The sequence below is a fragment of the Aptenodytes forsteri genome, unplaced genomic scaffold (genome assembly GCF_000699145.1).
Source record: "Aptenodytes forsteri isolate BGI_AS27 unplaced genomic scaffold, ASM69914v1 Scaffold241, whole genome shotgun sequence".
Lineage (NCBI taxonomy): Eukaryota > Metazoa > Chordata > Aves > Sphenisciformes > Spheniscidae > Aptenodytes > Aptenodytes forsteri.
This window is the reverse complement of record NW_008795252.1, coordinates 2,900,804-2,912,134: the sequence shown is the minus strand read 5'-3', so window position 1 is coordinate 2,912,134 and position 11,331 is coordinate 2,900,804. Positions and strand designations below refer to the sequence as shown.

The following is an 11,331-nucleotide window of genomic DNA, read 5'->3' as shown; positions in this document are numbered from 1 at the left end:
TTCTTTCTTTCATTTTTCCCTAGCCTTTTTTTTTCCTTTTTTTTTTTTTTTTTTGTCTCTAGCTATGGTGCACGTTTCATGACAAACCTCTGGTGAAGGGAGCCTGCCAGAAGACTCTTGCTGACCTAAAACTGGATTACCTGGATCTCTACCTCATGCACTGGCCTTTTGGTTTGAAGGTACAGTAGCGGCAATGCCCTTGGCTTTGTTTCTTGTGACTACTGCTTTTGGGGAGCTGTATGGCTTTACAGCCCAACAATTGCTCTGGCTGAGAAAGATAATCATGTGTCTGGTGTGTGTACCAGCACTGCTCTACCTGGATCTCTACCTCATGCACTGGCCTTTTGGTTTGAAGGTACAGTAGCGGCAATGCCCTTGGCTTTGTTTCTTGTGACTACTGCTTTTGGGGAGCTGTATGGCTTTACAGCCCAACAATTGCTCTGGCTGAGAAAGATAATCATGTGTCTGGTGTGTGTACCAGCACTGCTCTGGTGCTCAGCTTTACTCTGGCCATGGGAGCCAGGCTCTTGATCTCTGCTCCTGAGACTGTTGCTTGCGTATCCCTTTGATCCTTGGAATGATGGCCTGAAAACTAGGGGCAGGTCTCCCAGCTGCAAGCATAAGAGAGGCTGCTCTCCCTTTCTCTTACAAATCAGTGTATGCTCATCTCAAAATTACCCCTTGCGGGAAGGAGGGCTGCACTTTGCTGCCTGTCAGAAATTTTCCTCTGTGTGTTACAGAATCACAAAGAAAGACAAAATATTTCAGAAATTTTCCTCTGTGTGTTACAGAATCAAAGAAAGACAAAATATTTGTTTTCCATTTCTCTTTAATCACCAAGTCCTTAATACAGTGCAGATTGAGCTGACCTTGCCTGTAGGAGCCTTAGTGTTGTTCTACTGAGACAGGAATCCAAAAGGTGAAACTTCTTGGGGACCTAAACTCTTTCACAGATTAGTGAAGGAGCTGATGTCTCAGGCTGACTACTTCTAGTCTTAGCCTTTCCTTCCTGCTACAGTCTGATCAGCCTCCATCCTACCTGTTGCTTTTGAGATGGTCATCTTTATTTCATACTCTATTTTAACTTTATGTTAACAAAACCATGAAAGTGAAACTGTCTCATGGTGACAATACCAAACAGCTGTTAAACACAGTTCAGTCTTGGTGTCTTTTCATAACTTGTACACAAAGGCTCTTCTGATTTTCCTAGTATTAGCGGCTTTACACTGAGCTTTGTCACAGAAGAACTGTCACTGCACATAATACCTCTTTTCAGCAGATCTGGTGCTGTATAGACCAAAGCTACATGTTCCCAGTACCTAAGTCCCCTGATGTCCTTCTGGAAAAAGAACAAAACAGTTCTTCCTAAGTGGGCACAAAGAACAATACATGAAGTGAACATGTATGAGATTGGAGGCTATAGTTCCGAGTGGTTTGTTTCCCTACAGGTGTTTGGGTGAGTCATCACTTCGAGGGGTCCAGCAGAAAAACCTGTCTTTATGGGAATGGTCACTGGCAGAAATGCCTTCAATTCCTCCTGCTCCTCAGGAAGGAATGACTGAATGTAGACAAGAATTAGTGTTCTTGCCTGCACTAGAAGTTTAAGCTATCATGGTTGTGGGCTTTCATGGTATTAAACTTCTCAACAGATTTTCAAGCATTTTCTTTGTCACTGACAGGCAGGGGAGGAGCTGTTTCCCACAGATGACAAAGGCATGTCAATACCCAGCAACACAGATATTCTACATACATGGGAGGTAAGTTCAGCCACAGCGGGAGAATCATGTCTTCTGTCCTCAGCAGTGGTGTTAGTTTCAGCAGTCACAGAATGGCTCATGCATGTGTGCAGAATTAGTTGGAAAGAATTCAGAAAAGCCTTTAAAAATATGCATGATTAGTCAAGCTATTATCGCTATTCACTGTGGATTAGCATCTCAAGTTACTGAGCTGCACAGTCACTTTCAGTGGAGCTGCAGACCAGACTGAGGTTAGAAAAAGCTATGTACTTGACCATAACTGTATGACTTTTCTTCACCACAGTTCTTGAACTGCTCAAACAGATTTTGCAGAAATAGACACTTAGGTTGTGATCCTGCCATCCTCCTAGAGTATAGCCCTCCAGTGCTGTGACAATAGTAGACTTAGTCTTCTTTTCCTTGTGTAACTCAGTGAATTTCAGTCTCGGCAATGATTTTGGGCTTTGTGATAGAAAACATGGCACAGATACTACTAGTACCCACTTCTCCCCTTGAGAATCAAAAACTTGGCAAGTCCAAACAGTTATTTTGTGCTTCCCATGAAGGGAAACAAGCCACATCAGGAAGAATGTATTCAGGTCATGTCTTGTGTACTGGATGCTGACTTTGCTCCCCTTTGTGTTAGGCCATGGAAGAGCTGGTGGATGCCGGTCTGGTAAAAGCCATTGGAATCTCCAACTTTAACCGTGAGCAGATTGAAAGAATCTTGAACAAGCCGGCTGAAGCACACAAGCCTGCAAATAACCAGGTAAGCTGCAAAGTGACTGCAGGCAAATAGTTTTCAGGGATTATAAAGATCTGATTACAGTCAAATGAGGAGATGGAAAAGGGAGAACAAAGTAGATGCAGCATGTACTCTAAATCCTGTTCTGTGGGTATTTCTCAGTACAAAAAGGACCGGAATATTTCTTTTTTGTTTCACCTTGTTGAACCACTGTTTACAAATTCTGGAGTATTTCCCTATGACGCATTCTCTCTTGAGGGATAAAGAATCCAGACACAAGCTATCATTCTGACTCTAATCAATGACTTTTATAAAGCCTCTCAGAACAAAATCCTAAAAGCACATAAGGACTCAATATAAAAGTTGGTGCCCTACAGAATTAGTCTTGTATTGTCACACAGACCACATGCAGGGTAGGATGAAGGCAGCCTGTAATTAGGATTCAGAAAAAAAACTCTGGAGCATGGGAACACTACAGTAGTTCTACAACTATCAGTCTCTCCTCCTGTGTTGGCAGATTGAGTGTCATCCATACCTTTCCCAGGAGAAGCTTATCAACTATTGCCAATCCAAAGGGATCACTGTGACAGCATACTGTCCCCTTGGACGCCCTGACAGGTAATCTCCAAGTGGGTTAGTGTGGTTTAAGTTTGAAGCATTCAGATTAATTGAATGAGTGATGGTGCATGTGTATTTTTAATAATTCATGCTAGGTGGAGTCTTTCTGGAGTGATTCTTTGCCATTTCTTCCTTTTTGTCTCTGTGTAGGGCTAAGCCAGAGAATCCTTCCCTTCTGGATGACCCCAAGATCAAAGAGATTGCAGCCAAGCACAACAAAACCCCAGCACAGGTAGGTGGGTGCCAGACAGTGGGTACCCCTTCCTGTAACACAGCCATTAAGGAAAATAGATGGGAGGAGCAGGCAGAACCTGCATCCATTCCCTATGACCTCTGGCACTTCTCTGATTTTTCCCTAACAATGTAGATTGCTTATTATATGGCCTGCAAGATATGCTACTGCTATCTCTTCAGCCCTTGTCGAGAATCTTTTTCTGGCTCTGTCTTCAGATGTCGCTTCCCCTCTCCCTGCAGAGAATGAAAGCCTTGCATAGACTGCTGAGAGTCCAGGTGGGAAGAAAAGGAATTGACTGTCCTGAAACTGGATAAGAAAGGAGGCCTTCCATGTGGGCCTCCACCACTTCCCTCTTTGCTCTCCAGGAAGCACTACCTAGGCCACAGGAATGGAAATGATTTGAAATGCAGCTCTGCAGAAGCTGGTGTAGCTTAGGGAAAACAGCTGTTGGAACAGGCTCTGATTCCTCCGGAGCAGGAGCCGTCCTCTCTCTGACTCGGTGGTCTGTTCCTGCAGGTTCTCCTTCGCTTCCAGATCCAGAGAAATGTGATTGCAATTCCCAAGTCTGTCACACCACAGCGCATTGCGGAGAACTTCGAGGTGAGTGATTACAAGTGACCTGGGCGCTGCCCTTCAGGGTCGGCATGCCTTCCCCCCACAGAGCAAGCAGCAATCCTTTCCCACCCTTCCCGGGTCGTTCTCAGGCAAGAGGACTGGGCTTTTTCTCTCTGTCTGGAAGCTAGGACTACAATGAAAACTACAGCTGGAGAAAAGATAGACAGAGCTCTTGGAAACAGTATGCTGATAACCTTATCAGTCACCGTACATAGTGTTTCCTGTTCTGTGACTTGTGGATGAAGTGGCGGGCAGGGCTTGCTTGGAGCCCAAGTGCAGTAACATTCCTCAAATTACAGAATAAGCAATGTTAAGGGAAGAGTCCTGGTGTCAATAAACCACATTGCTCCTCTGACTGTTTAGTCAGGGTTTTTTCCTGATACTGGACATCAAGATTTCAGAAGTAACATAGCTGGATTTATTGAAATATGAAAGTTTTCCAGATGTTTCTTTGGAATTGGAGAGAAATGCATCTTCCACAAATAGAGGCATTTGCAACACCAAGTACTTACCAAACATCTTGGAACAGCTGGCACATGTAACTGCAACTGGCAATCTTTTTTGTTTCTTCCCTCTGCCAGTAGAGTCTTGAAAATAAAAAGATACTTTTCCTTTCCCTGTCTCATGAAGCCATCACTTCTAACCAGCACCCTTTTTGATGTGAACTTGTTCTTTAATCTTGTGATCTTGCTTCTGATTTGATTTGTTCAAAGAGGTGAGTTCCAGCTGTTTCTCTTTCTAGGTGTTTGACTTTGAATTGACTAAAGAGGAGATGGCAACCCTTCTCAGCTTAAACAGAAACTGGAGGATCTGTGAAATGATCACGTAAGTGACAGCTTGTTTCCTTCCAACTCTTACATTTTTTCCAATAATCTTTATTCTGATCTCACAGGTACTGGTGTAGCTGTTTAAAATGGGTATATTTTGAAATCTGAAACCAGTTGGGGGATGAAGCATCTGTTATTTAACATCTTAGTGGAGTTATATTTTCACTTTATTGACTAAAGGATGAGAGTAAGTCATACTATTTATTCATTGTGAATCCTTTCTCCAGGAAATCTTGTGTGCGAATTCCGAAAGGAGGGTTCTAGTTGATAACTTTGGCTATATCCATATTGGAGAAATGAGCATTAGGCAGTTTTAAACTTAGGGTAATTTTTTTCTGTGTTATAAACTGATGTCAGCTCTGACATAGGTGGTTGGGGGAGGGAATGACTACCTGAAGTGCGATATGAAGAACAACTGCTTGCAGATGTGCACCTCAGAAGCCTATAGCAAGACAAGAAGTCTTGGCTGAAAGACCACAGAAACTGCTGTTTTCTCTGTAAGCAGTGTGAACTTTAACTCCTTATCTAGAAAGTAACTTGGTCCCACCACTGTTCAGTGCCTGAATAATAGGAGAAGACTTGAACTTGTTAGTCATGTCTGCCATTTCTATCCTAGTAAGTCTCTCGAATTTATCCTGGAGTTACACAACTCAGAGCCTCCCTTGAAGGCTCCTCTATACACCCAGTGTAGTTCTATATAGCATTGATTTCAGCCTTGAGAGTAATTTTTCCTCTTTGATTTCTTCCAGGTGCAAAAATCACAAGGAGTACCCTTTCAATACAGAATACTGAAGATAGTTCTATCCTGTCCTCCTGCAGGCCTCTGGGGTCTAATGAGTTTCTACCATTGCCTAGAGTTGTCCACTACGTAGCTTGCACACTGTATCTCTCCTGCCAGCAAAGGCATAGTATATGTATTCAGTGACTTTGTTTGGGTTTTTCTCCTTTGGTGGAAGGAAATAGTAAAATTTTTCTAAAGAACAAAATATGGGCTATAATAACTCTCTACTCATTAGATGAGTGTCTCTGCATGGCTGAAATAGCAAAACAGAAAACATGAAGAATGAACTAGCAACTGATATTTTTTTTATCTTCTGTCTTGCATCAACACCACTTAAGGCTGCAGAGTAAAGATATGTGAGCACAGAAGAAAGATCCATCCTGAAAGAATGAACTACATAATCACTGCCTGAAGATAAGAGACAACAATTAACTTCACTTCTAGAGCACAGCCCAAAGCTTTCTGGGAAAGAAGAATAAATGGGGGAAATGTCCAGACCTACAGATGCATACCTTCTCATACTGGGCCTTATTTCAGTCTCATTCTTTTACAGGCTGAAACTGGACAGAAATTAGTGTTCAATTTTGTTCTTATCATATAAAAAATGTTTAGATTACCACTGGTTTGGAAGTTTATTCTAATGTGAAAAAATTGACAAACCAAGCCACTTCCATCAACAATGTCATTGGAAACCATTATCCATATTCCATTTTAAATGATGTCACGGGAGCATCAAGATCTTGTCTTGATCAAAAGTTGAATAACTTGGTATAATAAGCTTTGGTTGACAGAGCAATGCTGACAAGAATGGTAGAGCACAACAAGCCTTAGTATGGACTGTGGATCAATAAGCAACAGGAGACCAACACTTGAAACTGCTGGAAAGCTGTACAGTGGCATCATTGTGGACTGATTTGGTTGGTAGCCTGTGCTATAAAAACCCAGAGTAACAGAGACGAGGGGAGAGGGGAGACTGCGTTAAGCAGGTGTCTGATACTGCATAGAAGCAGAGGGTGCAAGGTGGAACTGTTAAGTGTTAATACTGAGCTGGTGCCCAGAGCCTGACACTGGCGCAAGTGTTATGTTCCCTCCAGGCTATGCTGTGCTGACTCAATGGCATGGTAACTAGGACAGCTCTCTGTTAACTCTAACTATATGTATGAGTAAAGCTTTCCCCTGACAAAGCCTATCCCTCATGGTGGAGGATGCAGGTGAGCCTTGTTGGGCAGTGCTAGGATAGCTAGGAGGTGTTTCAACAACATGGCACTTCAGGGGTCCGCAAGTGCCATGTGCCTTGGGCTGGTGGACATCTGCAGTACAACTACTGCATTCTGATCTAAACATCCACACCAGATCAAGCTGTAGGGGTCTGACGAAAGCATATGAAGTTTCAGTTATATTTTGAGCAACTGGGTAGTCTGGAAATTTCTTGAGAACAAGATGATTAACAAAAAAACTGCTTTTGTAAAGGTTAATAGTATTAGGACCCAATACTGACTGACTTACTGCTTGTGCCATACAAACTTCTACTGTAATTTAGTGTGACAAAGGAATACATGTATACAAGCTTGAGCTACTTGACTTGTACATCACTAGTTTGTAAGTATGAGTGCATGTATGAAAGATGTTTGACAGATGACAGAAAGGCTGAGAGGTGGAATGTCACAGGAACATCAAGATATTGCCTTGATCGGGAGTAGAATAAATGGATATAATGAGCCATGGCAAACAAGAATTGTGTGAGGAGTCTTGGTGTGTACAAGCTATGGATGTGAAAGTGATAGTAGAACAATACCTGGAAGTGCTGGAAAGCTCTATGGTGATAGTGTGGACTGATGTTCTCCTGTAACTAACTTTCACATCCATAGCTCATATGTACCAAGACTCCTTCTGTGCATATGTAATACTCTCCCTGACAGGCTATTCCTCCATTGGTCCACTTGGTGAATTCAGCTTATCCCATGACAAATGCAAAAAGAACTTAGCCTTTTTATGTGATTAAAAAACCCAAAGCTTTTGTTTTCAAACAAGGTGTGAATAAAACTTGCACTTTTGGCTTGAGTGTTATGGTTATGAGAGAGACAGAACAATGGACCTCAAATACATTACAACTTTAGGTGTTGTTACTACTTATTCATTCCAACAGGAAAAAAAAAACACAATGCGCAAGTAGTCTGCTCAGTACACTGATATATTGAGATCACGTAAGATATTCTAAAATATATATACAAGTCCCTAGAATATATCTAATATGCTTTTCAGATAGAGGTCATCCAAATATTTCCAGCCAAAACTTCTAAAAGAATGTAACATGCAACCTCAAGATGAGGCAAAAAAATATGGAAGAGGTATTTGAGCACAAATCTTAATGCTAAATATTACTTATCATAGGCAAACAAAAGAATCATAATTTACAAGGGGCAGTGCTTGCCCCTTTGTTTTTTTGTGTGTTTGTGGGTGGTTGTTTTCTTAAAAAACATGTCCGTATTTGAAACACTCTGCACTGGCCATACTTGTCCTTTATTCCCAGGTCACATGCAGCAGTCTTTCAGGGGGGATTCATCTTACCTAACTTTAGGTGTCCACAGTGTAGGTGCAAGCAGCCACCTCGGGGCCAGCCTCTAAGCTCCAGTCACAGCCAAGAGATGTTTGGGCAAAACAAGGCAGCAGCATTCAGTGTGATTCCATACGCCCAGGGCTAGGGCTGCTCTTGGCTCTGGCCCATCTTGCTCTTCAGGCTCTCCAGACCTAATGCACCCTCCCTCCCCCTCTCCTGTAAGCAGAGGTGAAGTCAGCTGCAGTCACCTGCACTTGGTGGACACAAACCCTTCCTGGGACAATTCCCACCAATAAAACCATGTGGGGCTTTTCCCTACAGGCATCAGAGGGCAGGCAGCCCTCAGAGGAGACTTGAATTTCTGTGTCATTGCAGGCTAGGACCAGGCAGCCTTCCTGCTGGTAAAGATTTTTTCCTCTGGGACCTACCCACTTTGATCATTTTCAGTCATCTTCTTCTCAGATGCCGAACACTGCTCATCTCTTGAAGCTATGATTTTTGGTGAATTAGAATTACTACATGCAAATGTCAGCACAACAAACCTGAAAAGGCGCTACAATAAGCATCCAGCTTTAGTGCAAAACCTTGCACACAGATCAAATCAGACCCTTCCTCACACACAGAGTTCCTCATCTTGTGCAAGGAACCCTTGGGCATTTTATCAAGCACGCAGTTTGCAATATTTCCCAGGCTAGCTGTCATCCACTGACACATGCGGTACTTCTTTCCCAGAGGCCCTATGATCATCTGACAACCCCAGCCACGCCTTCAGGACAGAGAAAGAACTGACAGCTCCCATGTCTTGCCATGATCTGGGGAAAGTCTCACTCCAACAGGCACAGACAGCAAAGCAAAATACAAACCTTCTGCCCAAAATCTTCTGTTAAAAGACCAAGACATCTCTCATTCAAGAAACCACTGGGGAAAACCAAGCACCCACCTTCACAGGAGAACGTGAACAGGCCCGCAGAGGAAACAACACAAAAATCTCAGAAGAAAATGAGGGGAAGGACAAATTGCATTTCTCAGCCGTGCTCTCCACCAAGTCTCATTATCTGTCATCACGCACCCTACCCAGCTCCTTGCCGCAGGAACACAGGGCTTTGAAACCTCTCCCCAAAAAGACACGCTCAGAAGAATGAGAACAAACACTGCAGGGTTTTCTGCCCTTTCTTACAGGAGATCCCATCTTACCGGCCAAACAGCCGGGCTTTGCAAGCTTTCGCAGACTCGCAGAGCTCGACTCTCTGATGGCACCAGTTCACCTTGGTGCTGTTCCATAGAATCAGGGAATATCTCAAGTTGGAAGGGATCCATAAGGACCATCGAGTCCAACTCCCTGCTCCTCACAGGACTACCTAACACTAAACCACATGACTAAGAGCATCGTCCAGATGCTTCTTGAACTCTGACAGGCTTGGTGTTGTGACCACTTCCCTAAAATATGGAACGCAGTACAAAATCTGATTGATTCTGGCAGTTCCTACACTGAGACCTGCAACACCTGGAGTCAAAGCACAACACTGATGATGATAGTAATAAACTGTCAGCACACCACCACTAGCTCAAGCATCCAGGAAATACAAAGGAGAGCAGAGGCAAACTGGCACTTCAGCTGCTCTTCAGGCTGCCCTGAAAAAGCAAATCACAGGCATAGCTCAACATGTTATTCTGCAAAAAAAATTTGTGAAGTTCATATTGCACAAAATTTAGCAGTCATCAGCAAAAAGGGGACAGCCTACTAATGGTGGAGGTGATAATTTTGATGTTTCAAAATAGGGTGACTTCTCTGGAGGGAGACAATCTTTGTCAGGACAAGCCTCCATGTGACTTCTGCTAATAATTAAAACCAAGACAGAGGTCAGGCATGGAAAACTGTTCTCTTTGAGCCCAGCTAACACCACGTAGTCTACCATCCCAACAGCACTCACTCTGCGCACCAGCTCTGCACCTCTGTTAACCTTAGCTCCGGTCCCTGGCCCACCATCAGCAGCTCCCAGCAGGAATGCCCACCAGACACAAAGCCATGGTTGGCACAGGGAGCTTTCCTAAAGCTCTGCAGAGCACCAGTGTCTGTTTCCCTGAACTGATGGAGGGACAGTAGGAAGGAAAAAAGGAAGTGTGAAAACCGCTCGACTGGGATGGCAGCAGGCCTCTCGTGCAAACAGCTTGCTTTTAATACTGTCAACACAACTGAGGAACAGGCTCAGGCTAATCGCAATCTTTCCATTGATTTCACTGACCCCTGAAACAAACCCCAAAAGTCTGAGCATACTCAGAGCAGATTTACAGAGAAGGAATCCAGAAAAAAGTAAAAGGCGAACACTGCATTTTATAACTGTTTTGTGATACAACTGAAACATCATATCCTGCTGAGCACGGCTGATGGTGCTGACACAAAACAGGAGAAAGATTAAAGAGGCAACTAAATACCTTGTCTGCCCTCAGGTAAGCAGAGCAAAAAGTACAAAGCTACAAAGCAGCTGGGCATCTGCTGTGGCAAAGGCATCCAGAGAAAAATGCACCATTATACTCCCAACTAATGCGTGCACCTGAAAAATTCTCCAAGCATGAGCAAGCAGCAAAGCTTCCCAAGTGGCCTTAACAGAGTATCCTGGATCATCTACTGGATCCTGCAGGTAATTTTTTTTGTTTGTTTTCCACTGTGCTGTGACTGCTTCAACAGCACAGCATACTCTTACCTGCAAAATTTCAAAGCCAGTTTGTAATGTGAAATTACGGACCACCTACCATTTATTTCCACATATCTCTATTTTACTCTGAAATACGGTCTGCACCTCCCTGAAAATAGAGGAGCAATGTGATCATCGTGATACTCATTAAAAGAAACTTCTCCCAACATTAAAAATAACCTTCTTTAAAATCACTGTTTTCTAAATTACTCCTACAAAACAGCTCACTTTTCCTCTCCTGTGATCGCAAGCATAGGCTACATTCATCCCACCTTCACAGGGGAACTGAAGGCTGAATCCTCCCAAATTCACATAGGCCCCCCGCACCACCAGAGCTCTTCAAGAGCCTGGGCCAGCACCACTGTCGTGGGGACACGCTGCTCCAGCCAAAGGGCTCAGAGCCCTTCCTCAGCCCGAGGCTCACAACCCACAGCCGCGGAGAAAGCAGCTCCGAGGACACGGGGAGAACCAGCACTAACCCACCCTAGCTCAGCATAACCGAGGCCGGCTGCGGTAAGGCGGTG

The 11,331-nt window shown here is 43.7% G+C and overlaps 1 protein-coding gene across 3 annotated transcripts in view; it reads left to right on the top strand.

The window, feature by feature from the left end:
- The window catches only part of LOC103898661 (aldose reductase), a 53,575-nt gene that overhangs the window by 14,442 nt on the left and 27,802 nt on the right, over positions 1–11,331 (top strand). Inside the window, exons 3-10 of one of the 3 annotated variants that reach the window (XM_009278973.2) lie at positions 63–179; positions 1,680–1,757; positions 2,383–2,505; positions 2,999–3,099; positions 3,250–3,331; positions 3,851–3,934; positions 4,692–4,774; positions 5,526–7,133. The exons of 1 other annotated variant lie outside the window; for it this stretch is intronic. In XM_009278973.2, the coding sequence (XP_009277248.2) occupies positions 63–179; positions 1,680–1,757; positions 2,383–2,505; positions 2,999–3,099; positions 3,250–3,331; positions 3,851–3,934; positions 4,692–4,774; positions 5,526–5,568 (711 nt within the window). In that variant the 3' untranslated portion in view covers positions 5,569–7,133. Of the gene's footprint in view, positions 1–62; positions 180–1,679; positions 1,758–2,382; positions 2,506–2,998; positions 3,100–3,249; positions 3,332–3,850; positions 3,935–4,691; positions 4,775–5,525; positions 7,134–11,331 lie in introns of those variants that run through there. One more of the 3 variants, XM_019472002.1, reaches the window with a different exon arrangement.